Consider the following 17,992-nt stretch of genomic DNA (forward strand, 5'->3'; position numbering starts at 1 on the left):
ACCGGGCCGCAACGCATTTGGTACCGGGCTACGAGCCGGGTCCGATTTTTATTTTTTATTTTTTTTATATAAACATAGGCTATAATATTATAGGCTGTGTGTGGTAGTTGAAACATAGTTTAAAGTTAACGTTTATTTATGTTTGTAGTTTAAGCAAAAACATAAATACTGTAGGCTACGTACAGTACAACACAAAAGGCTGTTATTTACCCTTTGTCGCCACCTGGTGAGTAAATATATATGTAACTAAAACCATTAAAATTGACAACCGGTCCGCGACCTTTTTTTCCATGTATCTACCAGTCCTTGGCACACAAAAAGGTTGGGAACGCCTGATTTAACAGAACAGCAAATCCATCTCTAGCTGTTGTTGGATTGTATTTAAAAAAATATATATATTTTTTTTTTCCTTATGGCAAATTCATGATCCCCCCCCCCAATTGCTTCCATGTAATGTGATGCAGTGACTCCCAATCAATACCAGAAATTCTGACTACACTGGAGAAATAGGACACACCTCTTTATATTGGATTTGAGTGCTTCCTGTATTTGATATTAATATCTTTATATTGGATTTGAGTGCTTCCTGTATTTGATATTAATATCTTTATGGAAAATTCCTGTTATTTCAATAGCTTCCAATATAAAGAGGTGTGTCCTATTTGTGCAGTGTAGTCACCATTTCTGGTATTGATTCAGAGTCACCGCCTCACACGACAGGCTCCTTGAAAAGTCCTGGAAACGTTTGGAAATTGAATCCATGAAAATGTGTGGGAACCCATGTTGTTATGCAATAATAATTATATATTACTAACTACGGTAATATTTTAATATATTTCTCCATTGCAGACTGGAGCATGTTACCGAAAGAGCTTTGCATCAAAGTGAGAAAGTCTCAGACTAGAAAAAGTGAGTAATGTGTTTGTAATAGAGTCTTGATGATTTTACAGAAATAGAAACAAATGTAGCCACAAATCCACACGGGGGTGCGGGTAAAAAATACACTTCTGTAAATTACTGGGTCGGGGCACGGGTAAAAATGAACTCAATACGGGCGGGTAGTAGAACAACGTAGGAGCCATACGTTTTTCTGTTGCACTCAGACTGAATTCTCAGTATTTACGGTAATCTGGAGCATGAGGCAGGGGGTGTCTGGCAGCTGGTCTGAGATGCAGGCAGAGGGAAGAGACGAATAGTTTGCTGATGCACGTTTTCCGCTTTGTTTACATAACCGACATCTTTTCAAGTATGCATAGTCATACCGTGCATTGTGTGATGCTATGGACTGACTGCACAAACCATTCAAAACTCAGCTGCGGGGTTCAAGGTGATTGGAGACAATACGAGTTGGACAGATACTGTAGGCTAACGTTCGCCTCTACTACAACCATACACACTGGCTGTTTTCATAGCAACAGGCAACAGCATGGATACCATGAAAGTGGAGAGGTTGGACGTTGTAAAAGTGGATTTACGTTACTGTAACAGCGATCATAAAGGCACTATGGATTATACCGGACATATTGCTGGTAAGTCACTTTGCTTGTTGCACAACACTGTGTCTGTATTGTCTGATAGCAGAGCTATCCAGTTGCTTAGTCAGCTAGCAGCTGCTAAAAACTAATTAACGTACATCAGCTGACGAGTCTCGGCCAGAAAGACTGCTGTTCGCCTCCCGTGTGAAACGGTGGCAGTTTCGTTAGGTTCACTACAAAATGTTTGCACTGCACGTTAACGGTTATTATATATACGGTATGCGGTTCCGGGTCGGGCGCGGGTCTCATGTCTGCGGGGCGGGGTGGCCTTGCGGTACTGATTGATCATATGTGGGGGTTACCGGGGCGGGCTCGGTATTGCACGTCGCGGGGCCGGGTCTTGAAAATCAGACCCGCGCAGGACTCTGCCCTGCTCTCTCAATATCGGCATCAGCCATTGAAAAAGCCATATCGGTCGACCCCGAGCGCGCACATCAGCTCAGTGGGTCAGGTGCAGGACATCAGCTCAGTGGGTCAGGTGCAGGACATCAGCTCAGTGGGTCAGGTGCAGGACATCAGCTCAGTGGGTCAGGTACAGGACATCAGCTCAGTGGGTCAGGTGCAGGACAAATAAACGATGAACTTAAAAAATAAAGTAATGTCTGCAGACTGAATAAGCTCTCAGGTCAGTTTATTGATCAAAGGATCTTCATCAGAATGAAGCAGGAAATAGTAGGAGCACTCATAGGCCATTTCAGTTCGACAACATAAACATTCTCAATTACGGTATATACGTAACTGACAATACAACTGAAAATAGATCTAATAAATGTAATCAATGTAGGATCTGTATTGGGGCAAATAAGTAGTTCTATATTGGAAATATCAGTTTTTATTTGTTTTCTATCTTGGGATTGCATACGTATACATATTGTGGTCAGGTCTTTGCATTGAAGCTTAATGCACTCTACTTGTATATAGATGTGTATATATAGACAAAAAATATATACATTTTGTAATATTGGTCTGTATGATCTCGATTGACATAAGTGTATCCCCCTGCCCTGTTTTCTCTCTCCACCAATTGGTGTTGAGATCTGATGTATATGAGTGCTCCTCCTACTTCCTGCTTCATTCCTATGAAGATCCTTTGATCGAAACATCAATAAACTGGCCGGGAGCATATTCACCTTGAACCTTGAATAAAGACAGATGAATGTTATTTTCTGTGCTTATTTCCCCCCTAGGAGTTACTGCACCTCAAGTCAATGGAGCCAAAAAACCTGTCATTGGGAAAGAGGAGATCTTAACCAAACTAGAGGTTGGTACACAGTAGAACAGTGGTTCCGAAGCTTTTTTCTGGGGACCCACTTTAAAAAAAGCCAAACCATTGTGATCCAATTCATAATAGGTCTTATGTAGAAATCTTGAGAAGGATGAATTTGTGAATAAATAAATGTTCCTGACCATTTTTACTGCCACATCACCTAAGGTGATGGGCAAGCTACTTGGAAAATTTAGTAAGCTAAGCTATCAGTTACTCTTGATTAAATATAACTAAACTACATTGAAGCTATCCCCAGAGAAATGTAGCAAGCTAAGCTATGATCAACATGGCAAAAGCAGCTTGCTACATCAAAGCTACTTTTTTTCTCACATTGAATCAACTTGATGTCAAAGAACAACTTTCCACCAAACAAATAGGCAGGCAAAAAAAACATCTCATTTTGATTGTTTATTATATTATAAAACACACTGAAACTCTCACTGGCACAATATTCAAAAACAGACCATAAAACCTGCTACTTGGGTCTATAAATAGCTTAGCTACTGAAAAAGCTACTTGGTTCAAAAGTAGTGAAGCTACCACCAAGCTACTGAGAAATGTAGTTAAGCTATGTAGCTTCGCTACTTGTAGCAAGCTACTGCCCAACACTATCTTGAATAGGTTAACCAACCATTTCAACCAAGAGATATACGTTTGATAAATCACAATTTTGTTTTATGTAGCACATGTTATTGAAAGCATATACAGTACATGAAATATGTTATAAATGAGACCAAATAAATGCGTTTGGGCTGAGTTAACAGGCTATCTCATTGTTTTTATTCCTCCAATGAGTAAAACAATATACATATTTTAACTTTATAAATTAGACAAAATAAGTACATTTAGGCAGAGTTAACGGGCTCAAATAGACACTGCAGCAGAATAATTGAAATAGTTGCCAGGTGTTGCTGGTGCTTTATGCTTGTTAAATCTCCACAGATTCTGGAGAAGAAAGAAGAGGTGGTGAACTCTGAGGAGGAGGACGACCAGGAGAAGAAGGCTCCAAACCAGGAGGAGGAGCAGGACCAGGAGGAGGAGCTGGATGAGGAGGACTTGGAGGAGGTGAGGAGAAGCTCTGACTCGCTCACTACGAGCCAAAGTCAACGGCTCAGCTCAGGACCCATCTGCTCCTGAAACAATCCACTCAGAATTACCTTATTGGTCCCAATATAAGACTCCCCACTACTCCTGCGCATCACTACTCCTGCACATCACTACTCCTGCGCATCACTACTCCTGCGCATCACTACTCCTGCACATCACTACTCCCCAAGTATTATTTTTTACACACAATTTAAAACTACTGAAGAGGATTAGGGCCACATGTGAAAAATTATGATGCACTGATTGGATTTTGGTGGTCAAAGTTCAAGGTCAATGTGACGTCACGAGCGCCATTTTCTAGCTCGTTAATGCAATATCTCAGGAACGCCTTGACGGAATTTCGTCACATTTGGCTGAAACGTCAAAGTCTGGATAGACATGGATGTCGACTGCTCACTTGTTGGCGGAGGCATATATCCGCGGTGCGGTCGTTCTAAATTAGTTCACTTTTAAATGTGACAATTTCATCTAAAAGTCGTATATACTGTTATTTCATAATCCCATGGCTAAAACGATACAGCAGCTCACAGTGCAGGAGGAATGTAGCCTAAACACAATGATCATGGCGCAACCCACTGATACCTGATGCAGCATTTGTGTGTGTATCCCTTTAAGACCCGGTTCGCTGTCTTAAAGGGATACACACACAAATGAGGGATATACACGCAAATGCTGCATCAGGTATCAATGGGTTAAGAAACACTCTGGGCAAGTATTAGAAGTAATATGCTCTGACCAGAGACTTACTGCTGCAGTATGCTTTCCGGACTCCGCCTTCTTTCAGCATGCCGTCGTTCTCACTGCTTCTTTCACATTTAACCAATTGTTTATTCAGTTTCTGTCTGTAACGTTTGCAGGACACAGACTATATCATGTCTTACTTCGATAACGGAGAGGACTTCGGAGCAGAAAGTGACGACAACATGGACGAAGCCATATACTGAGACTGAAACCAGACGCAGCCAAAAGCTGCTGTGGCCTACGGCCTCCATGAGGGGGCAGGTTTTTGAAATCACATGTTATGCTGCTATTTAATTATTAGGGATTGTGTATGTTTTGTTGTTATAAGAACTGTAGATGTTGATTGATCCTTTAAGATGTAACATTGTTTGTTTTGACGCAGTGTTCAGATACCTACAGGTGACATCACCCAACAACTTCTACGTACTTGATACTTGATTTTACAATTTTAATTCACATTTGCATTGTTTTGAGTGTTATTTTAGTCATGGGTAAACATTTTAGATATTTTATGGGAAGATGGTAAATCGTTACATGTTTTAATAAAACAATTTATCTGGCATCTTGTAATGCAGCTTCTTGACCACTAGGGGGCACCATTACTATATTTGTTGGTAAAATTCTGGATAGAATATCCTGATCTCTCTCTCCCTCTGCCTCTCTGTACAAGTCTCACCCAATAACACAATATGTCATTTTTGGGGATGCATATTTCAACACCCCCCACAGAGGACACCACCACTTTGTGGCTGAGACATTGGATCTATCTTCCGATAATAATAATAAAACAAACCATAATAAACAAGATTTGTCTCTGATGATAGGGATCTAGAAGAATTGCAGTAGGGAGACTGAAAGGCGCTGGTTCTAATCCCAGACCAACTGGGAAAATGTGTTTTGTGAATGATTGTGAGTGAATGATTTCTATCTCCTCCCTCAACTATGTTGAGATGCCCGCCCTTGAGCAAGGCACTGAACCCCCAGCTGCAGAGCTGCTCGGTGGCCACTAGAATGTTGCGGTCGCAGCTCCCGCTATCTAACAAGAGTGTACATCCAAGTTTGAATGTCTTGAGGGTGTTACTGGAAAAGATGAGATGGCTCTTGACTTTCCCTGAATCAATAAAGGTTAAAACGACACATACTACTAGTAATAATAATAATATAGGCTGCTGCTGCTGCTGCTGCTACTACTACTAGGCTACTAATAATAATAGGCCAACCTCATTTAATTTAGGCAAATTTATCAAATAATACTTTGTTTACATAGCCTACATTCGAATAGAAATGTGTCATACAATTGAAATGTGTAAACCGTACAAGTAGCCTAACCTAACAGACCCATGTCGTTTTGAGGATAACAGCAGGCAGACTGAGTGTATGATGATTAGTTGTTATCCGGGGCTTTTCTCTGCGCATCGCTGCACAAAGCGTCTCCCGGTGTCTGCAGGCGGCGGAGCGACGGTGCTTCAGCTTCAATGGAGATAAACGCGTCCAGTTTGAGCGGCGGCTTTGTTTGATTTGATACAAACATGTAACCTCTGTGGTTGATTTCAGCACGTCGGACAGCTCCGCGGTTTAACATCACAGCGGCTTTTCCTTTCTGACTTTGGCTGCCTGGATTCTCGTCAGTAAGGTAATTCAGGGTCATGTCGCTTGTGTCAGGTGAAGATATTATACAAGGCTGCAATGTCTTCATTTCCACATGCATGGCAGCATGGGACCCAACGCCGTTCATCTAACTGAAGTGAAATCTTTCACAACTTAACATTGTGACTGTGCAGAGCAAATCTCTATATCCCTATATCTCTATATCTATAGGCTGATTCAGGCGCTTTGCCACACCAACATTCATTTCAGGCAACTGTGAGAAATCATTTTAACAGGTGACTGGCTTTTTCTGTAGGCTATGCATGCATGTAAAGATGTAGCTTGTCACGAGAAATAGCCTATAACGCCCTATAGCCGCTTTGAAAAGTATCACCTAAAAGACAGCCAATTAGGATCCTTTTCTCTCTCATTGGCAACAGAGGGGAATCTTGTTAGCTGACTAATCGCTTTTCATTACATTTTCTCTACGGCTGCTCTGAGGAAATATGAAGCGGATCAAGTCTAGATCTGGAAAGTTAAATCCATCAAAACAAACAAACAAACCTGTTATCGTGTGATATTAACAATGTATTGTCTTTTGATTATTATGCCCCACTTGGCCTATTATTATCATCATGCAAACTAACTGTAAAATCCACAATTAAAGTTGTGCAAATGATGCAATCATGTTTTTTTTAGTTTTTTTGAAAACAGCTCCTGCTGTCTATATGAACTTCTAACACCTTGATATGTGAACATGGAGGTAGAATGATCATTTTGCAGATCACGAGGATCATGGGGAGATTATGACCAATACCTTCTACTCATGGATCAATAGCTTATTACACAGGCTATGACAGAAACTCAATAACAATAATTCAGGGCTGGTTTTCTAATCCTAATAAAAATATATATTGAATGTTTGTTGGGGATGTCCCTGTTTTATACTGTAAGTCTAAGACAAGTGTAAAATGAATGTATACAGTGAAATGGTACACAAACAGAGCCATTTTCCCAGTCCATGCTGGATTGCATTAGAATTGAAATACATGGCGAAGGATCTTGTTCTGTTGCTTATTCGTATTGTGCAGGGTAGCTAAAATCCACACTAAAGTTGTGCATGTGATATCATCCATGATTTTCTGCTGTCTTTGGTGTCCTTGTGGTGATGACAACATTCTCCGTCATCAAAGATCTCCTGCCCACTGTGTCCATGCTAACCAAGTGCTCAAAGATCTCCCACCCACTGTGTCCATGCTAACCAAGTGCTCATTCTTGCAAAATTGAAATAATTGCAGTAGAGCTAATAGGACTTGATTGTTATTTGACATTCTTGATGTTGGCAGTAGGAATGGAGTGGTGAGAGGGAGGGTGGGTACTTCATCGGGGTCATCATGGTGGGCAACCTCCTTCGACGTCTCATTGATCGGCTCCAGATGGCTTAACGGTGATACCTGGCGTCCCAGGTATCATCCCTCTTAGTTCCACATTCTCCTATGTTGATCTTGCAGCCCAGTTCTTGTCTTTTCTTTTAATCCAAAGCCAATTGCTGCTTCTTTCTGCTGCATTTCACAAGGACTTGATTGCTTGTTGGAGGGAACGACCTCTCACCCCCATCTTCTTCACTAGAGTCATTGATCGTAGATGTAGCAATGAATTTATTGCATTGTTTATTGCCTGTATTTTGCTCATTGCTTTTTTTTTTAAGTATGTTTATTCAGTTTTTAGTTATCAGAGGGGCAAACAGTCAGTGTTGAATGGGATAACACATAATATGCCCTCTGTCCCCAGTCACCCACAAGACAACACACACACACACACACACACACACACACACACACACACACACACACACACACACACACACACACACACAACACAACACACACAATCTCCACAAAAATAATAACAGCAAAACAGAAAACCAAACAAACAAACACACAGAACATCTACAGCAGGCAGAAGGTTAACACTGTAAAAATAGGTACAGCAGAGTATCCAGACACAATAAATAGATAAAGGCCCACCACATGTCAAGTCCTAAACAGAAATGTCAGTCCATGCCAGTCCACAGAGACCACTCTGAAGGGCCCGGGCCCTATCCTCTCCAATATTGTCCAGAAAGGGGTTCCAGATTTGAACAAATTTGAATGGCCTATCTTTGAGCCAAAAGCTGATAGCTTCCAAAGGGAGAAGTTCCGTAACACTCCGGGGGGAAAAAACTATACTTTACCACTGTTCCTTCAGAAGTTGTAGTTGTCATAGACTGTGTTGCATAGCTGATTGCTCTATTGCTGACAAAAACGTGTTATTGTAAGTCGCTTTAGATAAAAGCGTCTGCCAAATGACGTCATGTAATGTAAATGTAATGAATCCACTGCGAAACTGTTGGGGCTGAGTCTGAAATCCACTGAAGAGCACATCTTCTTGCACTATAAAGAAGCACATTGAGCAGCTTCAATGAAGAGGAGACAAGGTTTAATGCTGCTGTATGTAGTCTCAGAATGCAGGAGATGTAAGTCAAGTGTACATTTGTCCCCGAATATGGTATCAAGTTCTTTACACACTTTGACCCAGAAGTCATGAATAGCAGAGCAAACAAAAATACAGTGGAAATATGAACCTTCAGCGACCTTACATTTATTACAGAATTTAGAGAGAGAAGGATTAAACTTGTTATGTTTCACTGGAGTGATTTGAAGCCTGTGTATAATCCTGAATTGCATTTCACTGGCTTTGTTGGTGGATAAACAACCCGAAGAGCTCGACCATACATCATCCCACTTATCATCCAAAATCAGCTTCCCAGAGACCTGGCATGAACTGTCTCATCATTAGTTGAAGTTGAAAGGGCCCTGCAAAACCTAGTGATCAACTTCCTGTTAGCAGGATTTTGAATAAGCCCTTCCACCGCTGAGATAGAGAAGCCATTAGAATACAGCTTAGTAGCAGAGGTGATGAAACTACGTATTTGATAGTATTTAAAGAGGTCATTCTGAGGCAGATCGTATTTCTCTCTAAGCTGATCAAAAGACATCACATCACCCCTCTTCACCAAGTCGCCCACAGTCCTAATACCCCTTTTAGACCACAGGGAGAAGGCATGGTCCTCCAATCCGGGGGGGAATTCTGGATTTTGGTGGATAGGTGTGAGGAGAGAGATCGAACCTTCTTTTTTTTACAAATTTCCTTGTCAGTCTCCCGACTTTTAGAGTGTTCTGTAGGATAAAGTTGTCTTTTCATTGCATCTTTTTGAGTAAACACTTCTACTTTGTACCTCTGCCTCTTAGTCGTGCTTTTGGGTTCCATTTTTGTGATTGTGACAAGTAAGTCTTCAGCTCAGGTGACTTCTTACGGACAAGTGCCTTCACTTCAGTGACAGATGGAACAGACCCTCCCTGTTCCTTCACTTCAGTGACAGATGAAACAGACCCTCCCTGTTCCTTCACTTCAGTGACAGATGAAACAGACCCTCCATGTTCCTTCACTTCAGTAACAGATGAAACAGACCCTCCATGTTCCTTCACTTCAGTGACAGATGAAACAGACCCTCCACGTTCCTTCACTTCAGTAACAGATGGAACAGACCCTCCATGTTCCTTCACTTCAGTAACAGATGGAACAGACCCTCCCTATTCCTTCACTTCAGTGACAGATGGAACAGACCCTCCCTGTTCCTTCACTTCAGTGACAGATGAAACAGACCCTCCCTATTCCTTCACTTCAGTAACAGATGAAACAGACCCTCCATGTTCCTTCACTTCAGTGACAGATGGAACAGACCCTCCCTGTTCCTTCACTTCAGTAACAGATGGAACAGACCCTCCCTGTTCCTTCACTTCAGTGACAGATGGAACAGACCCTCCCTGTTCCTTCACTTCAGTGACAGATGGAACAGACCCTCCCTGTTCCTTCACTTCAGTAACAGATGGAACAGACCCTCCATGTTCCTTCACTTCAGTGACAGATGAAACAGACCCTCCCTGTTCCTTCACTTCAGTAACAGATGGAACAGACCCTCCATGTTCCTTCACTTCAGTGACAGATGGAACAGACCCTCCCTGTTCCTTCACTTCAGTAACAGATGGAACAGACCCTCCATGTTCCTTCACTTCAGTGACAGATGGAACAGACCCTCCCTGTTCCTTCACTTCAGTGACAGATGGAACAGACCCTCCCTGTTCCTTCACTTCAGTGACAGATGGAACAGACCCTCCCTGTTCCTTCACTTCAGTAACAGATGGAACAGACCCTCCCTGTTCCTTCACTTCAGTAACAGATGGAACAGACCCTCCCTATTCCTTCACTTCAGTGACAGATGGAACAGACCCTCCCTGTTCCTTCACTTCAGTAACAGATGGAACAGACCCTCCCTATTCCTTCACTTCAGTGACAGATGGAACAGACCCTCCCTGTTCCTTCACTTCAGTGACAGATGGAACAGACCCTCCATGTTCTTTGCATTTCACAAGAAGTTGGTCAACAAAATCATTGGCCCTCACTTTCTTTTGCAGGTTCTCTCTCAACCTCTGTTTCTTCTTCTCTTTCTGTTTGTTACTCCATGTCTCCTCCATTGTATCTAGGTGTTTGAGGACAGCAGTGGTTGACCGCTCAACTTCACTGCCATGTCTATCTGTTAGCATAAAGGTCATCTTTGATCCTCTTTGCCTTGAACATCCTATTTGAGTGTTGGGCTGACTGGGAAGCAAGATATCCAAACGTGGCCAAGTCCTCTTTGCATTCAGGTTGTTTGGCTGGTCTGCAGTCAGTGTATAGAGAGGAGTTGCTCGTGCAGCATCAGGATCAACGTCGCAATACTCAGGTTTGCACTGCAATTCTACTCTCTTTTTCAGGAGCGCCCCGTTCACATTCACACACACATTCATACCTGGAAGCTGACCAGTACAACCACAGTCTGCTCTGCTGGCCACTGATCAGCTCCACTGGAGCGGTTTGGCTTAAGGCTGCTCAAGGGCACTCACAGTGGTGAGGGAGGGGCAAGCGCTGCCTTTTCACTTTCCCCACCCAGATTTATCTTGCAGGTCAGATGTATTTGATGCAACAGTTTGTCCTTGTTGTGCTCAATGTAAACTAGATGTTTGTCCTCCTCTCTAGGATGTCAGGAAACCTGTCCCTGTGGGTTTCCCCCTCAGCATCAGAGAATGGCTCTGTCATGTCCCTGTTTAACTCATCCGTAGCGCCATCTCCTGGCTGGGAGGCTCCAGCCTTCACCACGGCTGCCCGGTGCCGAGTGGCGGCCACCCTGGTGCTGTTTGTCTTCGCTGCGGTCAGCAACCTCTCCGTGCTGGTGAGTGTATTCTGGGGCCGGGGGCGTCGCCTGGCAGCCCACCTCCGCCCGCTCATCGCCAGCTTGGCGTCAGCTGACCTGGTAATGACATTCATAGTTATGCCATTAGATGCTATTTGGAACATTACCGTGCAATGGTATGCCGGGGATCTGATGTGCAAGCTGCTGTGTTTCCTCAAGCTCTTTGCGATGCACTCTGCAGCCTTCATCTTAGTGGTGGTGAGTCTGGATCGCCACCATGCTATTCTTCATCCCTTGGACTCGCTGGACGCCGGGCTCAGGAACAAACAGATGCTGCTGGTGGCCTGGTTGCTGAGTGTGCTGCTGGCATCTCCACAGGTGGGTTCTTTCTTGTCCACACTTCACTTGACAGTTTTTGGACGTGTGAGATCATGTGCAAACTAAACGAGCATTGTGTTTTAGTGAAGTGGTGTTCAGGCAAGTGAAACATCTTTGTTTAAGGTCTGGGTTAGATTTTGGCAAATAAAAGTTTTATACAGTAGCCAACTGCAATGATGAGGAATGTATTAAAGTACATTCTTGTTCATGGTTAAATAAGAAAAACTTTCCCCAAAAATGTAAACTTCTCTCACTGTAGAAAACAGTAGAACATGGCTTGTCATCCACACCTCTACCCAGAATCACTACAATCTGCCTATTTTGAGTTTCCTTCAGATGATGTTTTTTTTTTAATCTCTTTATTGATTTTTCCAGACAAAGGCAAACATACAGTTCATGTGAAGAACATACAATTTTCCATCCCAGCCACCCCCAAACCCCCCTTCCTCAACCTCTGGCTCCTAAACTTAAAATGCAAGGTTAGAGCATCATTCCACAAAACTAGGCTAACTAAATAGCTTAGCCTGGACTAGTGTGGCTGAACATGTCTTTATTTCTGGACTCTCAAGGTTGGCAAGTATGGGATGAAGAGAGAGAAATAGAAAGGAGAGAGAAAAGGATGGAAAAGCTGTGTATAATGCTCTCATACATCAGGCTGTCACAGATACAGTACAGCCCTCTGAACTACATGGATTGTCTTTCTGCCTCGGCTATATTGGAGACATCAACAGCTCTCTTCACATCCAGTATATGATTTGGCATGTAGCTGTCAGTGAATGTGAGCCTGGAGAGAGCAGTCAATGGCTCTCTAAGGCCATGTTCAGACTAGGAGGCCAAATCTGATTTGTGAACTTTAGTGACATATTAATTACTTTATCCAGATTGGTTTTATGAGTCTGATTTGTGTCACTTGTCTTGGAGGTAGTTTCCAATCTGCTTCAAATGTGCTTTTGACTGATGTGTCTTCAGTGCGGACGCGCAGATGCACCAAATCTGATTTGAACGTCACTCGCAACTCGTCATCAAATGCTTTTGCCTAGGGAAACCACGTCACCAACGTACGTATTTACTGACGCTCACGTCGTTACCATAGCAACCCATCCAGATAAGCTGTTTAGGTCTGGACACACAGATCCGAGTTGAAAATCAGATTTGTGGCAGTGCGGACACACTCCCAAATCAGATTTGGGAAACCAATCAACATAATGATGAATAATGACTTTATCAGCAATTCGGATTTGCCTGTAATGTGAACATGGCCTAAATGACAATGAGTGATGTGAGTGCAGCTTTTGTGCGGGTGAGCTGGTGAGGGAGTGGAGATGTAAGCCAGCTTCATGACAGGGAGGGGGTTATATTCTACTGCTGAGAGCAGAAAGCATGTACTGTAAGCCTCCAGTCTGTCACAGCAGTGTTCAGTCTGTCACAACATGAACAGGTCAGTCTGTCACAGCAGTGTTCATGTGTGTTGTGTGTGTGTGTGTGTGTGTGTGTGTGTGTGTGTGTGTGTGTGTGTGTGTGTGTGTGTGTGTGTGTGTGTGTGTGTGTGTGTGCCGTGTGTGTGTGTGTGTGTGTGTGTGTGTGTGTGTGTGTGTGTGTCGTGTGTGTGTGTGTGTGTGTGTGTGTGTGTGTGTGTGTGTGTGTGTATGTGTGTGTGTGTGTGTGTGTGTCGTCTGTTGTGTGTGAGTGTGAGTGTGTGTGTGTGTGTGTGTGTGTGTGTGTGTGTGTGTGTGTGTGTGTGAGAGAGAGAGAGAGAGAGACAGCGGTGTGGCAGCAGGGTTGAGCAAGGTGGAAAAAACTGTCAAGATCTTTGTTGTGGTCGACAAAAGGACGCAAGGCTGCTCTCTGTCTGTGTCTGTCTGTGGATATCCCTGCTACAGCCATTCCTTCTTCTTCTTCTGTTTGGTTTAACTCTGTGTCTGTCTGTGGATATCCCTGCTACAGCCATTCCTTCTTCTTCTTCTGTTTGGTTTAACTCTCTGTGTCTGTCTGTGGATATCCCTGCTACAGCCATTCCTTCTTCTTCTTCTGTTTGGTTTAACTCTCTGTGTCTGTCTGTGGATATCCCTGCTACAGCCATTCCTTCTTCTTCTTCTGTTTGGTTTAACGTCGTCGGGGCAGCCATTCATTGTAGAGCGCAGAGAAGAGTGTTGTGTCCTGGTTGCTGCTCTGCCCACCTTCAGAGAGCTGTGGCTGTAGGAGCGCTCGTTTCGTTGTTCACCCGGGAGGGGCAGAATTTAACACAAATCTATTAATAATAATTATTAATATTGTCCAAACTGCACAAAATGTACTGTAGGGTTTAAGCAAACAACCTGAACAAATCCACGCACATATTTTATGTTGTATGTTCTGTGCATTCTCAGTCCTGCAAGTATAGTGTCAAACTTGACCTAGATTCACTTCATAATGGCGGGAATTGAACGCTGGTACCACTGCTTTTGTAGTTTCACTTGAATGCATCAGTCATTTGTGTCACTCTAACCATGTCATTATTTCATTTAGAATCAATTCATTTTCAGGAATGTTACTTCAACTTGTGTTTCAACTATGCAATGTACTGTAACTATATATATATATATATATATATATATATATATGTACTGTAACTAGGGATGCATGATAGCGGCAATGATATCGCTATCGGTTGATGTCGATGTCATTTTTCAACACATCGGTATTGATCCAATGAGCAAAATAACAGCAATGTAAATGCTGGTTCTCGCTGTCGGCCAAAATTCTCATATTGAGAAGAAACATAATTTAATGCTGTAAATCTATGATTGATGTGTTTTTCCAAATAAGAATGTGTTCAGCCACAGCCATGCCATTTGAAATGCTGAATCTTTCTGGAAGTGCGGGACACCTACTGTAACGCAGCCACACAACCAACCAATCCTCCCAATTCCTTATCAATTATATTTTTCACCGTGTTTACATCTAATGTGTTTTTCAGTATACAAAATTTGATTATCATAGAAAGTTGTTTTTATACAGACATGACTAAATATTGGTTATCGTTTTCATCCCTACTAACTACACCTATAGGTGTATAGGTGTATAGCACCTATAGGTGTATAGCACCTGTATTCTTGAGACTGCCTGATATGGTCTTTACACACATTGCACTCCGATTGGTGCATTACCCATAGTGCAGTGCCCCTTCCCCTCCCCCTTGACATCACTGATGATGTCACAATGAAAATGTAAAATATTGCTGTATCTTTCTCCGTGGGCCATTTCTTTCTTTCTTTTTTCTTGCACTACACTCAGTCAGGTCCCCCTAAGCGCACTCCCCAAGTTTGAAGTCGATCGGACGAACGCTTCTCGAGATACGCGAAGGAAAGACAGACAGACAGACACTGCTGGTACATACATATATATAGATAGATAGATGGATGGATGGATAGATAGATAGATAGATAGATAGATAGATAGATAGATAGATAGATAGATAGATAGATAGATAGTTAGATAGATAGATAGATAGATAGATAGATAGATAGATAGATAGATAGATAGATAGTTAGATAGATAGATAGATAGATAGATAGATTGATAGATAGATAGTTAGTTTATTATTCTTATTATTAAAGTTATTCTTATTATCGTCCTCCTAGCTGTTCATCTTCCGGGCCATTAAAGCGGAGGGAGTGGACTTCACTCAGTGTGTGACGCATGGAAGCTTCCAGCAGCGCTGGCAGGAGACAGCCTACAACATGTTTCACTTTGTCACGCTGTACGTCTTCCCCCTGCTGGTCATGAGCTGCTGCTACACCCGCATCCTCATCAAGATCAACCAGCAGATGCACACGAGCAAAGGTCTGTGACTGAACCTCACTCTCAGCCTACAGACTACCAAGCTGCTTTACTATGCTTTAGTGGTTCTCAACCTTTTCTGTCATATGTACCCCCTTGAGCTCTGTGAGAGGTAACAAGGCATCCAGTCTGGCGGAAAGCCATTAGAAGAAGTCATCACTGATGACATCATCACTGATTACATCATAACCATTATCCATTCCTGACTCACCATTCCTGAATGAATGAATGACACCCCAAAAAGCCTTCTCTTGATCACACGTGACACGATGCGCACGTGGTAAGTGGTGTACGAGTGTGAAGTCGATTGGCTTAACAGACAGACAGACAGACAGCTTCCTGGAATTAGTAGAGAAAACTAGAAATCTTGTGCGCTACGCGGCCTTGATTCCTAGGTTCGCCCGCAGCTTGGCTGCTGCGTGGCCTCCTCACCTGTGCTCTATTGGCATGCGCAGGGCACAATTGCTCAACTTTGCATCACTGATGACATCACAATTGCTTGAGTGACCATCACTGATCACATCATGGAGTGCTCGAGTGACGTCGCTCAGCGCACAACTGCTCAACTTCGGCCTCGCCCGCAGCTCGGCTGCTGCGTGGCCTTGCCTGCTCTATTGGCATGCGCAGCGCACAATAGAGAGCCGCAGGGATGACGTATTTTTGTAGGCTGAATGCGGAAGTCCCGAACTTCCTGGTTCAACACTGTTTCTGTCTATGGGATTTTTGAATGGGTTTTTGGCGCGATGCTTCAAATAAGGTCTCTGGGCAACGCAAGTTTAATCAAACGCGAACCAAGGTTCAGCGGGATAATCTTCACACATGAGGACCACTTTCATGAGTTTTGAAGCGTAACTGCAAGCCCTAGAGGTAAAAAGCTCGTGCTAAGCTAATCCAGAACTACACACAGTGTCGCATAGGCGAGAGAGAACTGTGTGTGGCCGAAGGCGCGAGAGAAAGAATTTCCGCGTTCACTCGTGATGACGTATAATATCCGCGTCGACAGTGTAGTCTCATTTAGCCGTTTGCTAGCTAGCCACCCTTTTAACGGCACATAAAAGCTTCAAAACTCATAAAAGTGGTCTTCATGTGTGAAGATGATGTTACTACCATCTGGTTCGCGTTTGATTAAGCCAGCGTTGCCCAGAGAGCTTATTAGAAGCATCGCGCCAAAAACCCATTCAAAACTCCCATAGGCGAAAACTGTGTTGAACCAGGGCTGTTAGCATCGATGATTTCCGGACTCGTTACTGCGGCTCTCTATTGCTCAAATTTGCATCACTGATGACGTCACTCACTGATGACATCACGATTGCTCAAGTGACCTTGCCAACTTCGCATGTCATAGACATTGACATCATCAGTGACATCACAATTGCTCGAGTGACCATCAGTGATGACATCATCCGATGTGGGACAGACAGACACACAGACATACACATATCCAGATAAAAATTCAAATTGAAACAGAGAATAGAGAACAGACAGAGAACAGAGCCCACACTGACACATTGATATATATAGATAGCTGAAATACAAAACAAAACAGATGGCTTACTTTCTGTCTGTGTTGTGTTTTTCCAGGTGGAGAACATTGCCTCAGACGCAGTGGAACAGACATGATACCCAAGGCACGAATGAAGACCCTCAAGATGACTGTTGTCATCGTTAGCTCATTCGTGGTCTGCTGGACACCCTATTACCTCCTGGGCATCTGGTACTGGTTCCAACCAGGCATCATCCAGGAGACCCCAGAGTATCTTCATCACATCCTGTTTGTCTTTGGCAACCTGAACACCTGCTGCGACCCTGTCATCTACGGCTTCTACACCACGTCTTTCCGTGCAGACCTGGCCGATGTGGTGGCTTGCTGCTGTCATCGCCGCTCCACAAACGCATCGCCAAGGTCTGTGGATCGTCTGTCAGGGCGAACTGCTGGTGCTACTGGGGACATGGAGTCTGACCCCAGTTCAACCCAGCCAAGTGGGAATCCAGGGTAGACTTTGACTGAGGAATTCAGTAGTGCGATCATAGATGCTTCTGGACCGCAGGAACTTTTTTTTCATCAGCTGGAAGAACGCTCCCCTTTTTGTTCTTGTGTTCACACCACAGGAACTGGGAATCATAGTACTGTAGTTCTTAGAACACTGTTTTGAGGGACTTTTTTTTTAGCTCCTAATTCAGGGTAGCTACTTTCCCAGCACAAGAGGAACCTTTAGTGCTCCAGACGTAAGTGCACGTTGATTGGTCAAACTTAACTAACGTTGACTTTTTTTTTTTAATGAGCTAACG

At 43.3% G+C, this 17,992-nt stretch overlaps 2 protein-coding genes across 2 annotated transcripts in view; both read left to right on the top strand.

The window, feature by feature from the left end:
- Nucleotides 1-5,193, top strand: part of LOC310784592 (DNA-directed RNA polymerase III subunit RPC7-like) — a 13,813-nt gene extending 8,620 nt beyond the window's left edge. Inside the window, exons 5-8 of the mRNA XM_083645584.1 lie at nucleotides 850-909; nucleotides 2,723-2,796; nucleotides 3,745-3,867; nucleotides 4,767-5,193. Coding sequence (XP_083501710.1) covers nucleotides 850-909; nucleotides 2,723-2,796; nucleotides 3,745-3,867; nucleotides 4,767-4,853 — 344 coding nt within the window. The 3' untranslated portion in view covers nucleotides 4,854-5,193. The remainder of the gene's footprint in view (nucleotides 1-849; nucleotides 910-2,722; nucleotides 2,797-3,744; nucleotides 3,868-4,766) is intronic.
- Nucleotides 5,194-11,353: 6,160 nt separating this feature from the next.
- Nucleotides 11,354-17,700, top strand: gnrhr1 (gonadotropin releasing hormone receptor 1; the record flags this gene model as incomplete). The annotated part of the gene is made up of 3 exons (XM_083646097.1): nucleotides 11,354-11,884; nucleotides 15,505-15,706; nucleotides 17,285-17,700. The coding sequence occupies 3 exons, from the start codon at nucleotides 11,354-11,356 to the stop codon at nucleotides 17,698-17,700; spliced, it is 1,149 nt and encodes a 382-aa protein (XP_083502223.1).
- Between the last annotated feature and the right edge of the window lie 292 nt (nucleotides 17,701-17,992).

This window comes from Poromitra crassiceps (assembly GCF_964638095.1).
Source record: "Poromitra crassiceps genome assembly, chromosome: 11".
NCBI lineage: Eukaryota > Metazoa > Chordata > Actinopteri > Beryciformes > Melamphaidae > Poromitra > Poromitra crassiceps.